This window comes from Camelus dromedarius, chromosome 23 (assembly GCF_036321535.1).
Source record: "Camelus dromedarius isolate mCamDro1 chromosome 23, mCamDro1.pat, whole genome shotgun sequence".
Lineage (NCBI taxonomy): Eukaryota > Metazoa > Chordata > Mammalia > Artiodactyla > Camelidae > Camelus > Camelus dromedarius.
In genome coordinates, this window is record NC_087458.1 from 7934956 (window position 1) to 7948884 (window position 13929).

Sequence of the window (13929 nt, forward strand, 5' to 3'; positions counted from 1 at the left end):
ATATAAACTAGGTGAGCAGGGAGACAGTCTGGCCTAAGGTGGTGGTGGCCTAGGAGAAGGAAGGCAGGCATTTGAGAGAGATCATGGTGGAATTTGGGAAGACATGGAATAGACCTGCATGTGGAGGCTCAGGGAAAGGGGTGGGAGGAGGATCCAAGGGGCCTGGAAGATCCAGGAGACAGGGCAGAAGAGATGTGCGGGAGATCTCAAGGCAGAGATGGGCTTGTCTCAGACACAGAGGAGACCTGGGCAGGAGCAAGGCCAGCCTGTGGGTGGCAATGAGCTCATCTGGAAACATGTGGGAGGCCGAGGCCAAGGCCAGGCCTGGGGTCGCCCACAGATTGGAGTTGGAGGAGAGAGGGAACAATCGGCGGAGGAGGAGGAAGCTGTGTCACGCACGATCATGGGAGAAGAGAAGAGGGTTGTCAGTTCCTCAGTGCCCAGTGCTTGCCGAGAGTCAGGAAGATGAGGCCCTGGTGACCTTGGAAACCAGAGCAGGGGACTGAGGAGGCTGGAGGAGGGGGAGTGAAGGTGATGCTCATGGATTCAGCAACAAGGGAAGGGGTGCTGGTGAGAAGGGTGCAGGGAAGGCGCTTCCCTCCCTGTTGTGTAACTCGCCCCTGTGCTGCAGAAACACCAACTCTCCCACACTGCGTTTCAGAGGCAAAGTTGAACTCAGGTGATATACCCAACCCCTTCCCAATGAGCCAGAGACAGGGTTTTGCGTTTTTTCTAAAACATTTTAATAAAATTAACCAATAAATATTCTACACTGTATGGGCTACAGGGACAAAGAGTGGAAGCCAGAGGGCCCGTCTTTCCCACTCTGGCACTCGGGTCCCCTTGCGGAAAAAGAGAGACGGTGCTCTGGGCTGGTTTGGGGCTGGGACTGTTGACTTGGGGTCGGGAAGTGATTCTGGAATGGGTGATCTGGGCTTTTGCCATCCATCCCACTTTGTTGGTGTAGGGGAGGAGAGGAGGGGTCAAAAAAAAGCAGAACCTCTGCGGGAGGCATCCCAGCATCCCCTGAAGTGACCGGGGTGGGGAGAGAGCTAGCCTAGAAGGAAGGAATGGGGGAGGGGCGGTCCACGGGGCAGTGAAGCAGGGAGTATGGGCTGGTGGCCCGGCTTCGGTGGCTCTTGGACCCACGGCCACTCACTCTCGGACATAGACCCTGGTGCACACGATGTCATCTGCCGTCATGGTCTGAAAAGATACAAGTTATTGTTATCCTGGGGGGGGGGGGGGGTCCTGGGTCCTGTGGTTTGGGAGGAGGAGGGATGAATGGAGGTACTCTACTTGGCTTCCAGGTCCAAATCTACTTCTTGGCTCAGGACTGACAGACAAGAGCTGGTCATAAAATGCCTGGGCTTCATGGGATGAAGGACAACAGAGCCCCAGGGGTGCATCCTACATCCTCCTCCCCAAGCCAGGAAGATCACCCTGAGAACTGCTGAGCCCACTCAGCCCATGTCCTTTGCTCCACACATGTGGGACACCCATTTGCATTTGCACGAGGGCGCTTATAGGACAGGGACAGCCTAGTCCTGCCCCAGTAGCCCCGTCAGGAGACAGGGAGATCAGCCCCATTGTTCTTCAATCTCACGCACCCTGGAATGTCCCAGAAAATCTCTGAGGTAGCACTGGGCTTGCTCTGAGCTGGGAGGAGGCAGGCCTTACCAGGATCAGTTCTCCATCATTGGTCAGTTCTCTGGTCCAGGAGGTCTTGGGACCCTCTCCCTTCAAAAGCCTCTGCTCGCAGACCATCTTGTTCTCAGTCTCCCATTTTACCAGGCTCTGCACAAGAGGGGTGGCCAAGTGAGCTGGGCCCACAATAGGGACAATGCAGTGAGAAGGGTGGAGGATGAACTCCCTTTCTACCCGCCACTACCTAGGGACTTTCGCCCTTGGACCTGGAGAAAAGAACCTAGGAAAAGACTGGAAAATGTTATTTTGAGAGGCAGGGCAATAGATGCTGTGACCCTGAGGGACCCCTTCCCTGGCACGGACCTTACAGGGTCTCCCATCCACAGTTTGCTCCTCAAACTCTTCTCCGATCTTGAAGTTGATCTCCGTGGTCCGCACAGTGGTTGAGGTTTTGATGTAGAAAGTATCTCCTTCCTGTTTGATCTCCACTGCTGGCTTGGATGCTGCAGCCACGGCAATCTTCCTCAGCATCACGTTCACCCCTGCAGGAGGAGGAGAGGCTCGCCTTGATGGGCACTCCAGGCACCTGTCTGGCACCCTCCCCAGGGGATGGCAGGAGCGGGCTGAACAGTGAGCGGCTGGGGAGAGGGGCAGGCTGCCTGGGGCCCAAGAAATTACCTTGAAGAAGAGGGCAGGTGCTGCAGCCCTGACAGGTGGTGGGTTTAGGGAAGAAGGGCAGAGAGGCAGTGCCCTGCCTGTGGGAGTTCTGCTCCTAGCTGCAGCCCCACCTGGATGAGTTAGCAGCCCTGCACTGGGCTCCCCAAGTCTCAGCTCTTCACTTCACTCAGTCCTCAGGGACAGCTTCCCTCCATTCCCCTCACCCGGCATGAATCCAGCTCCAGCTCGCCTTGGCTCTGTGCCCCTCAATTTTGGCTCTTTGTCCACCTGCTTGAGACCATCTGCTGGGGTGGGCTCCACAGTCACTGTGTCTGCACCCCTGCCCAGATGCAGGGCAGACCCTCCCCAGCTGGGCCTCACTACCCCTGTCCTGGAGGTAGAGGCCACTTCCCTCTCTGCCCTCCTCATCTGCCTTGTCTGGCGGCCTTTATTTGCCAAGCCTCTGTCCCTCCCCGGAGGGAGAAGGAGCAGATTCTCAGTAGGGGAAGAAGTGGAGCAGCTGTTTCTCCCTACAGAATGGTCAGCAGCCTGGGGAAGCCATAGGCTGTGCAATAAGATCCATTAGGCCCTGATTTCTACCTGGCTCAGCCTCTCTTGCAGGCTGGGTGACCCTGGGCAAATGACTTAACCTCTCTGAACTTTAGATTTCTCAGTTGGAAAGTGGAGACAATAGCATCTTCAGAAACCAATCAAATGGGATGATGTGGGTTTAAGCCAGGGCCAGGCACATCTTCACATTTTCAGGAGACAGTAGCTAGTCTTGTTGCTGTTATTTTTACTGATAAAAGGAAAGCAAAGAAAAAGCCAGAGCTGGGGCTCAGACAAAGTCCCCTGCATTAGACTCCTGCTCACTTGCCCTCTTAGAAGTCTCCTATGTCCCTCTCCCCTTGAGGGACAGAAAGGGGCACTGACCTCCCCTCCCCTGATGTGACTCCAACTCCAGGATCACCCACCCCACTTCAGGGGGTCAGGTCTTCTCATCCAACCTCTGTGGATTCAGAGTCCCTGTGCTGGCCCCCCATAGCCTTTCCCAGATTGTACCGCTTCTCTCTGAGCCCAGCTATTTAACAGGAGGAGGGGAGCTGGGAGAGAGCAGCCCTCTGACAGGAAGTCAAGCAGGTAGGGAGGCACCTCTAGTCAGGGCCCAGGTCCAAGCTCTATACCTCTTCACCTGGCCTCACCGCCTGCCCTAAACTGGAGCAGAACCTTTCAGGGAAGCAATGCATGGGGATGAGGGGCCAAGCTGGGCTGGGCCAGGAAAATGGGATTCCCGTACCCTCTGATGTGGTCCAGACCCCTTGGCCCTCCTCCAGACCTGGGTTCTTAGAGAAACACATCATTTTCCCCTTGGCACCAGAGCAGACCACTCTGTTCCAGATAAAAAGGAGTGGGAGGGAGGAAGCCCTGTCCCCCAGGAGCCCCAGGAGCCTGATTCTTGGCTGCTGACCTCTTGGGTCCAGGAAAAAATGACTGAGGTTCCCAATTAACTCGGTAGAAGAGACACATCCCACTCCATCTCCTTGGACAAAAAGACTACTTCGCTCTCTGTTGCTACCTAGGAAGTCCATCCTTCTATCTAACATCCGTCTTTTCTGTTATAGGAACAGAAGCTACTAGCTGTGTGCCAGACCATCGTACTGGATGGGACAGGTATCCCCCAATACCTGAGAATCCCTCCCCAGGAGAGAGACCATTGAATAGGACAAAGAGAGGTGAAAAGGGACTGAAGTTCCTGCAGAAGCAAGGCTAGGTTCAAAGGAGACACCCCTCTAGCGCACCTCTGGTGCCTGTGGGGCTGAGGCCAGGCTGGGCTGACCTTGGCTGATGCAGGACTGTGTTTGCCTAATGGGTCTGTTTTCAATCTGGCCCCCAGCAAGCCCTGAGGAGGGCACGTGGCTCTGAGAGACCCTGCAGGGAGGACAAACAGACTGAAGACAGACAGACAACAGAGTCGGATTTGAGATCTTACCCTCCAGCTGGGACATGGGGGTGTGCCAGGCAACTGCCTCATCCACTGGGGAGAGGGGTCAGAATCCAGAGGGGATGGCGGAGGGAATGGTACCTAGGCTTTCTGAAGGGAACATTTTTATTGTTTGGATCTTTAATTTCAAAAGGGGTAGAGCAAGAGAGGCTGATGTGACTACAAGAAATTCTGTGGTCAGTCTGCAAGAAAAACTAACAGCAAGGAATAGGAATGGAAATCCCTGCTTTTCCCACAGCATTCCAGACCCTTCCTAGGTCCAGACTGAGTCCCTGTCCTCTGCTCAGTCCAGCACAGGTCTCTCTGTTCAGGCCAGAAATCGATGGCTCCAGGGTTTCCAGGTGGCTTCCCAATGGCTGGTCCTTGACTAACCTCCATCTCTTTGCAGAGCTCTCTTCACAGCCAGTCCTGGCTTTCTCCCCCTCCCCAGACACCAGCCAGCACAGAGGACTTAGGAAGGGCAGTCTGAGTAGGTTCAACTTCCTCCACCTTTAACCAACACACCCAGCTGGGCTGCAGCTCCTCTCCAGGGAGGGAGAGGGAAAGAAAAGAGAACGCAGATTTTTGGAAAGGGAGGGAGTGGTTGGGGTTTCACACGAAGCCATTTGTTGAAATCTAAGAAAGTGATAATTATCCACTGTTTTAGGACTCCAGAGCTGCTCGCTGTAGGAAAATATTTGTCCCACAGATAGAGGGTGGGGACAGTGGAAAAATTCTGAAAAGGGAAGGAAGGGGGATCAGGGGGCCTTGTGGTGACGGATCACCTGGTGGGTGGAGCCTGGTGCAGAGAGGTGAGGAATCTGCCCCAGGGATAGGGTTACCTGCAAGGGGCAAGAGGGATGGAAGTTGGAATGCCTCCGAGGGGCTCGGTTGGGTAGGGATCCAGGTACCCAGCCTGGATGCAGGGTTTGCTGCTTCTGAACTGCGGAGAACCCCCCTGCCCCACCCCAAGGGATACCGACCTCGTGTTTCTGGTTTCTACTTGATTCACAGGCTGAGTCACCTCAGGAGCTGGCATCGGTGGGCGCCCCGCCGGAGAAAGAAGGATTTAGGCGTTCGGGTGCAGCGCCCCGGAACCCAGGCGTCTGGACCCTACTCTTGGGGATGCTGGCGCCCAGCTCCCCACGCCCTGATTCCAGCTTCCCTTCCTTTCTCGTACCCACCTCCGAGGCCTCGGTGCCCCCTCCTCTCTCCCCGGCTCTCGAAAATCTCCTTACCCAGCACTTTGAGCAAATCCTCGAAGTTTTCCGATCGGATGATCTTCCAGTTGCCAGAGAAGTTGGGCATGGTGGAGGCGCTGGTGTCGGTCCCCTTTAGATCCTTCGGCTGGAGCACTGGACACTGAGTCCTTTAGTCGAGAGAGATGTCGCCGCCGCCTTCGCCGGATCGTGAGACTCAGGAATCCGGAGACGTCCGAGGACAACCCCAAAGCTGGCCTGGGCGCCCGCGCGGGCAGCTTTTATACCCTTCGCGGGGCCCGCCCTTGCCTAAGATTGAGGTGACCCCGCCTCCTGCTCCACCCCCTCAACCCCACCTGGGGGGCCTTGAGCCCCGGCCCTGCATTACCACCCCACCCCCACCCCCGGCCTCTGGATCTAGCCCCGTGGGCGGGTCCAGAATTCGCTGAGGGGGCCCGAGATAGCTGGCTCCCGCGCCAGTAGGTGGATGGGGAGGCGGATGGAGGGCGAGCACTCGGATTGGGCTCTCAACAGAGAGGAGGGGGAGCCGGGCCCCGGGCTCAGATGCTCGGGTCTCACGTCCCGCAGTCCGAACCACAAGGTCATATCTCTCCTGTTCCCCATCTCTTCTCAACCTGACTCAGTGCACTCGACTCCTTGGCCCCGGACACCCGGCGGCGACACCACCAACGGGTGAATCCCTGCTCGTAGAGCTGGGGAGAATGGTTGGCCGAACCCCGGCTCTTCTGAAGCCTGAGCTGGATCCAGTGTGACCACTCGGAACTCGAGAGACCCGCTGGGGAGCAGTGGGGTTCGGGGGCCAGGCACCTAAGTGAGGCAACGGCGCCCCCTGCTGGAACGACTCTAAGAGGCAGGGAGGGGGGCTTCACCACCCACCACCCCGCTACCTCCAGCCCCGATTCCCGACTCTGTTTCGGGCTCCGGTAGTGCATGGGGACTCTGGAAATTGGCGCTGGGAGACTTATACCTCTTAAAACGCTGGCCAGTCATCGAAGGGTTAAACAGGAACCCCGGGAGCGATGCTGGGGAGGGCAGAGGTCACAGCCAATCACTTGACACGAGCTCTTTATTAAGGCGCTTTCTCTGTCGCAGGGCTCCCCAGACCCCCGAGGGGATAGCAATAGGCGGCAGGGAGGGGCGGCGGGGACGGAGGCGCGGAGCTCCCGGCGCGCCCCGCTGCTATCAAGGTTGGAGGGAGGCTGGGGACCCCGGGGAAGGGGCGGAGCAGGGTCTCAGGTGTCACCATTCTGAGCTGTAAAACCGGCGGAAGGAGCGGCCACCCCTCCGCGAGCGGCTTTGAAGTGGGAGATCAAAGGAGGGAGGCAGGGCACGGTTCCCCATGGAGACCCAAGTGGGAGTGGGCGAGACCCCAGCGGAGAGGGCCAGGAGACAGAGAAACAGAAATGGAGGTCAGGCAGGGGGCCTCGGAGAAGGGCTGGGAGACCCGAGACCGCCGACCGCAGAATAGCGGGGCCGGAGGGATTCGGTGCCTGAGCGGGCGGAACCCAGGGTCTGTCCAGCGCTGAGAGACACTGCAGCCCAGTTGCCCTCGGCGAATCCGTGCACGTGGCCCCGCTGCCCGTACCGCGCCCCTCTCCGCCCCCCTCCTAGAGCTGTCCCCCCAGCTCCTTCCGAGGCGGGTAAGAAAATCCCCACATCTGGTCCCAGCCCTGGGTTCTGGCCCTGGCCCCTCCCTGCCAGCGTGGCTATGGGTGGAGCAGAGGACAGGCTCTCTGAGATTCTGAGCCTTTCTTTTAGAATCCTGGAAAGGTTTAGGGGGCTAGAGGCCTTGGCTGGGGAGGCGTCCGGAGGAAAAGAGGCAAAGAAGAGGAGCTGGAGGATCTACCAAAGACTGGAGAACACACTGGAGGTTGATCCTCTGTGCTGTAAAGAGGAAAATCTCTGAACAATGAGTGTGTAGAAAAAAAAATAGCAACTAGGGTGACTCTGGAGCGGGAGGGATGGAGATTAGACTGTAGGAAGAACTTCTTGATGGGGCCCCACCTAGCAAGAACCAATAAACTGTCAGTTCTGAAGAAGGGAGCTGGATGCATCCGCCTGGTTTTAGGGGTCCAGATTTTGTGTGAAAGAGCTTATTTGGGGATGGGGGTGGCCTGGGCTGGAAGTGAGGGGGCAGCAGGTCGAGAGGCTCTCTGAGGAAGGACAGACAAAAGCAGAGGTGGTGGAGGGAAGGGGGTGGCCCCTGGCGGGTGCTTCGGGCCTGGGGTTAAGGCAGTGCCTATGCTCCTCCCCCAACCACGGGGCTCCAGCAATGCTGTAGGTAAAGGGAGGGGGATTAGGTTCTGACAGTGAAATCAGGCTCCCAGCCAAAGGGATGAGGAGAGGCTGGGGGAGGGAACATGGCAGAAACCATACTCCTGCTGCCCCTCCTCCCCCCTCGCTGCCCCCTACCTCTTCCACCCAGGTCTATGTCCATCTCCACTCCAGCCCTCTTGAGCTCTCCACTCCAGCCCTCTTGAGCCCCTAACCAGAAGAGTCCTGTCTCTTGTTCTGTAGGCATCCCTTCTACTGCAAAAGAGAAGGGCCAGTGCAGACCCTCTCCCCCACAAGCCTTGTGACAAAGGATGTTAAAACCTTGCTCAAAAGATGGCCCATTAGGATGAGGGAGCCTAGACTTACAGGAGCATGGAGGAGGGATGCGGTCTGGCTGAGGAAATTGGGGAAGCTGGAGGAGGGGGATCCCTGGGATGGGGGCGGGGAGGCCTGGGCCCACTCCCCTCCCTTCACTTCCTCACTCCCCGAACTAGCCAGTCAGCCAGAATTTCCAAAGAGACAGAAGTAAGACAAAGGGAAGTCTGGGCTGGGAGGAGAATTTTTTCCAGATGTGAGCATTTGTGGTTTGGCAGCCCTGAGCCAGAGCTCCAGCCCCTGCACCCCAACCCTGGCTGAGAGAGGTGGGTGGAGGGTCCAGAGCATGGTACTGAGCAGCTAAACTGGAGGTCTCAGCCCCATAGGCGCATGGAGGCTCATGTGTAGGGGGGGTTCTTAGGTAAGATGCAGGGGAAGGGAGTTGAGGGCATGGGGTTGGGGAGTGGTAGGATGAGAAGGCTGGGAGGACCAGGAAGGGGGGCTAACAGGAGGCTTGGGGAGCCTAGAGGCAAGGGGCAGGGGCTAGGGCCCTGGGACCAGGGCAGAGCTTAGCTAGCATCAGTCACTCAGTCACAAACAACTGGCTTTAATTTCCCGCTGGGGATCAATAAGGAGAAGGAATTTCCTAGTGTCGCTGGCCTTTTAATTATGACCAAATCTGCTGCAGATCTGCCGGGGGCAGCACATTCCCCCTTTCTAGGAGTCTTGGTCATACCCCTCGTGGGGCTCCCCCAGGAATTTGGAGTCTCAAGTGGGGGAGGGTGCGAAATTGGTGAGAAAAGCTGAGGGAGCAGAGGTGGGATGGGGGTGGGGAGGAAACAGGCTTGAGAGAGGAAAGAAACATTCTGGGGCTTTGTTCCCATTGCAGTGTGGCTATGTAACTAGTTTTGCAGCAGATGAGATGGAGATGCGCAGGCTTCTGGGTGGTTGGAAGAGTGTGGGTGTAAATGGATGTAGATGTCTGTACTATTGCGGGGTCTAGAGGCTTGGGAAGAGGAGACCCCCTGCCTGTCTCCGTCACTCCATTGAGGCTGAGTGAGGGAGGAGTGATAGAAAGAGTGGAAGAGTCATGAACCCCTCACCCTCACCCCTAGCCGGGACCAAGGAGATTCTCTGGCCAAATTCAGCACTTGTAGAAGGGCCTCACCCTGAGCAGTGTTATTGCATCTGCTGGATCAGAGAGTTTGTTGGCTGGGAGTCATGTAGAAATTAAACCCAGGTGGGGCTGGACACCTGGGTCTCTGCCATTTGATGTAGGGGCAGCGAAGAAGGCAAGACTTCTATAGAGAGTGGGGAAGTCGGAGAGTGGAAGAGAGGAGTTGTGAGTGCCTAGGGCAGGACAGCTGTGTCTCCTGGCCTTCCTGAGCCCTCAGGATTCCACTCAGCACGGAGCATAGACTCAAGCATCCCGCCTCCAAGTCTGGTCTGATCCTCAGTCATGGAGGGAGTGTTCCATTCATGCATCTCCCTGGGTTCAGGGACCCAGCCCTTTTCAAATCTGGTAGAGCCCGGCTCTGATTCTCCCCAAATGAAATTGCCATTGCAGCAGGGTGGATGGGAGTTAGATCAAAGGCCCAGCAAGCTAAAGTGCAAGCTGGAAGATGGTCAGAGATCCAGAAAGGAGGCAACATGTTTCCCAGAAACATTTGGTCTGAGGGGAGAAACCCTGAGAACTGGGGAAGGTGTGGGCAGAGAATCCCCAGTGACCTAGGGGAAGGGGCAGCTGGGCTGAAAGTTAGGGGATGACAGTGATCTCCAGGGCCAGCCCCAGGCCCCAGCAAAGAGGGAGGCAAGTGTGGCGCAGTAGGGTCAGAACTACAGGGTGGGAGGAGGGGGCTGGCTGTGATAGGAAGGATTTCAGTTAGACAAGGGAGGATCCGCACGGCACCCAGGCAGCCAGGCGGCTCCTCTGTTGTTTTTGGCTCCGCTACCTGGTTCCCAGCTCCAGCCGCCAAGGCTCTCCTCAGGGCTGGGTCTGGCACACTGAGCCGGGATGGCTGAGCAAGGGAGGGAAAAGGGAGGAGGTGAGGATGCACTGGCTGAGTTTTTGTGTCCGGATTGAATCTCTGTCCCCTAAGAGAGGCCCCTGGCTCTGCTGGCCTCTTTAGGTGGACAGGCGCAGAGGTGTGGGCAGCCACTGAAGAACCTGGAGACCCCGCACAGGGGCTGGCCACCACCACACTGATCTTACTCTCTGATCCTGGGGGCTTCGCTCCTCTGTCTCTCTGCCTGGCTCCACCACCCGGACTGGTGCTTCTTGCCTGTCTGGCATGGGAAGTCACCCCTTTCCCCACGCAGGCCCCCACTCAGCTTTCTCTTCTACTACAGTGAAAGGCACCAAATTCAACTCCTCTTCCTCTGGAGCCTCCTTGCTTCTTGGAGAACCTCCAGGTTGAGGTGGGGATCCAGTGTGCCCAGGACCGTTGGTGGCAGCTGCCAGTATCTAAAGCTGGAAAAGTCCTGGGCCTGACTCTGGCCAGCTGTGCCCCCCTCCCTTTCTCTCCCTCCTGAATGAATCCCCCCAGGGCAGCATTGCTGGATGGAGAAGTCAGCACTGTGACCTGCAGTTAAACTCCTCTTGGCTTTTATGATCCAGTGACTAGGGCCAGACCCCTCTGCCATTTCCACCCCCTGCCCTGCACTGGCCCCTTAACCCCTGGCAGCCCAGAGCAGGAGGGAGAAGGCTGTAGCTATGACAAGTTTGGCAGGCTGGACACCTGGATTTGTATGCTTCCTGGGGACAGTGGCTAAACCTGGAAAAGATGAACAGCCTGCAGTTTAGTTCAAGACTGGTCTTGGGGAGCCCAAGCCATCTCCCAGATGCCTCCTCTCCCACTCTCTGGGGATGTGAAATGGAAGAAGAGCCAGGGGTCCAGAGAATCCCTCTCTCCATTGAGATGATCTGGAGTTTCTGGAAGAAGAAAGAAACCGGCAGAACTGCAGACTGAGTGGGTGCTATGTTTCTCTGCTGGCCTGAACCGCCGAAGTTGGGCACTGGGCCAGATAACCAGACTCTGGGATTAAAGAGGAAAGAGGCAGGAGGGAGGGAAGAAGGGTGAGAAGAGACTGAGGGGGGCCCAGGTCTAGGCTCTGAGGTTCTGGAGGGGGACAGAAAGAGGGCATTGGACCCATTGTCCCTGGGGCAGGGTAAAGGGGCAGATGCGTCAGACTCAGGAAGGTCAGCCAGCTTGGGGAAACACATCTTCAAGGCTCCTCAGTGCCCCCATTTCCCTCCTCTCTCTAACCCACAAATGCAGCTACTGTCTCCAGGTAAGACCTAGTAGTTTGGCCCCTAGCCTGACCCACAAAGGCCTATGGAAACCAGCTGTGCTAATGGCTCCAGGGAAGAGGGTGGAGCCCCAAGAGTCAGATAATAAGGACCAGCTTCCCTAATCCCAGCGCCCTTCCTGCTGCAAACCAGGCCCCGGCCAGTGGGCCAGACTCTTGGGAGACAGGATCAGAGGTGTGGGGGGACTTGAGCAGAGTAAGGGAGGGCCACAGGAGCTCAGATTCCTGGTCCCTTCCCCCATCCTCCCATCCTGAGCGGGCAGGGAATTAAGAAGGGATACAAGAGTTCAGAGTCTGGCCCCTTAGCCAGGCTAGGGCCTTGTCCTTCCAGTGACCCCACCATCCCACTCCTCCTTATAGCAGGCTGGAGACATGGGAGGGTGGGGGAGGCCCCAGACTGACCTAGCCCTAATGGCTTTCCCTGGGCAGCACGAACAAAATGGGAAAAAGATGTGTGAGGTGGGAAGCTCTGATTTCCTTTCCCCTGCGGGCGCCAGCTCTGGAAAATGCTAGCTGTCAAAGAGAGATTGTACAGTCTCCCTGCCTCCCCCTCCTCAGTACCCCCTACCCCACCCCATCCACCAGGGCCCCCTAGCCTGCCCAGATTCCCAGAGGGCACTGGGCTAGCGCCTGTGAATTTCAGTTCTCCAGGCTGAGGACGCACACTGTCCTGACAAAGCCCCCACTCCCCCTTCCTGTCTTCTCCACCAATCTGGGAAAGACATCCAAGCAGGAGTTTTGGCACTTGGGGATTCGCAGGGATACGGCTCTAGGGGATCAAAGGATCCAGCAGCTCCTGCATTTCACAGCTGCTAACCTCCTTGCTACAGTCTCACTCCTCCTGAATCCCAGTGCTCTGGGACTGTCAGCCACACAGTTCCAGGTTTCCAGAGGATCTGGATTTTTGGTTACTCAGTCTTCCCACTGAGCTCTCAGTAACTGGCCTAGAGAGGGTGCCATCCTGAGTGGAGGACACTCATAGGGAGCGCCTTTCCTCCTGCTTGCAGGCCTTGTGGTCTCTTTGGGCCAAGTCTCCTTTTATGAGCTCCTTGACCCCCCGGTGCTAGGCTCCTAGGAGCCCCAAGGAATTGATTCCAAAGTTGGGAGGTGGCAGGCCCTGCCTTGGAGTGGAGATTATGCATGCGGATGGGGTGGGGGTGGGTTCCAGCCTAGGAGGAAGCCACCAGAACACTCTGCCCTTTCCTCAGCTCCCCTCTCTCACCCTTCAGGAAAGCTCCCCAGACCTACCCACTCTACCAGCCCAGCCTGGCACCCCAGCCCCAGCCTTAGGTCTCTAGCTGCCAGGCTGGGTTATCTGCCTCTGCCTCTCTGTTGGTCCTGGGTGTGGGGCAGTCTTCCTTATTCCTCCTCTGGTTATGGTTTGGATCCTTCTTATGGAACCTTTCCAAAGAAGTGACCAAGCAGGATTCCACAGGGTAGAAGGGAGCGAAGGCCCTGGCCTTTGGGGAAGCTGCCTTGAGACTAGAGATGCCAGACAATTTAGGTTCCTGGTGCTGCACTGGGACAGGGGTCAGGGTCACAGTCCCAGGGCCCAACCCTCAGTGCCCAGGCCTGGGAGAGGAGTGGCTCTGACTCTGAACCCACCACTGTGCAAGAACTTTCCGCGTGCTGTCTTGGGTCTGCGTGATTCCAAAGCTTTGCTCTTAAACACTTCAGAATGGAATTCAGTTTAGCCTGGAAGAGGATTAAGATGTGCTTGTCTTTCCATGTCAAACTCTTAAAAATATCTTCTCTCTGCCTCTCCCTCCACCCCCGTCTCTCTCAAAATCCTGTGCATTATATACACTCTTTCAAAGAAAGCATAGAATTGATGGTATCCTTAAACAAAGCAAGAAGTCTTACATATTAAAGAAAGAAACAAAACCAGCAAGTCAGCGCAGCTAAGTGGCGGGAGGGCAGAGAGGAGAGCAGAACAAAGACTTGTGCAGCAGTCCAGAAGCCAGGGGCTGGGGCAGCAGGGGCTGCGGGGTGAGAGGCCTGGGACACCAGGACCCCTCCCCTCAGCAGTGCCACTAGATGTCACCCATTTAGTCACTGCCTGAAAGAGATTACTCAACTCTGCCCAGAGTCTGCAGCAAACTTTTACCCCTGACCACACTTGGGTCCCCAACTTCTGAGGACGTGGCCACTTCCCGAACACTCTTTGGTGGACTAGTGTGTACAGGAGCTTGGGTGAGAGTTGAAAGACCTGATATGTCAGTCTTGACTTAAACATTTGTTCAGCATCAACCACATCAAAGATCATCCACGTGCATGTAAAGTTAATCAGTCTCAAACTAGGCCACTTACCACCTCCACTGTCTCAACTCCTGTCAGCAAGAGCCTCCACTTTGGTTCTCTGTTCCCAGTGTTTCCCCTGCACAGCAGTCAAAGGCAGCCCTTTAAATCCTGAGTCAGTTCACGCCACTCCTGTGCTCAAAACTCTACCTTGGCATCCCATTTTGCACAGATATAAGCCCAAGTCCTTACAATGCCCTACAAGGCTCTATATTATCTGCCTATATC

The 13929-nt window shown here is 56.6% G+C and overlaps 1 protein-coding gene across 1 annotated transcript; it reads right to left on the bottom strand.

Moving 5' to 3' along the window:
- Nucleotides 1–734: 734 nt before the first annotated feature.
- CRABP2 (cellular retinoic acid binding protein 2) lies at nt 735–5740 on the bottom strand. The gene is made up of 4 exons (XM_010999444.3): nt 5524–5740; nt 2011–2189; nt 1681–1797; nt 735–1206 (listed from the first exon to the last, which is right to left on the bottom strand). The coding sequence occupies exons 1-4, from the start codon at nt 5591–5593 to the stop codon at nt 1156–1158; spliced, it is 417 nt and encodes a 138-aa protein (XP_010997746.1). The 5' UTR covers nt 5594–5740; the 3' UTR covers nt 735–1155.
- Between the last annotated feature and the right edge of the window lie 8189 nt (nt 5741–13929).

Coding starts and splice junctions, on each gene's coding strand:
- CRABP2 (XM_010999444.3), bottom strand. CDS start 5,593: ATGCCCAACTTCTCTGGCAACTGGAAGATCATCCGATCGGAAAACTTC. Junction 2,190..5,523: donor GGATTTGCTCAAAGTGCTGG/GTAAGGAGATTT, acceptor CTCCTCCTGCAG/GGGTGAACGTGATGCTGAGG. Junction 1,798..2,010: donor TGGATGGGAGACCCTGTAAG/GTCCGTGCCAGG, acceptor CCTCTTGTGCAG/AGCCTGGTAAAATGGGAGAC.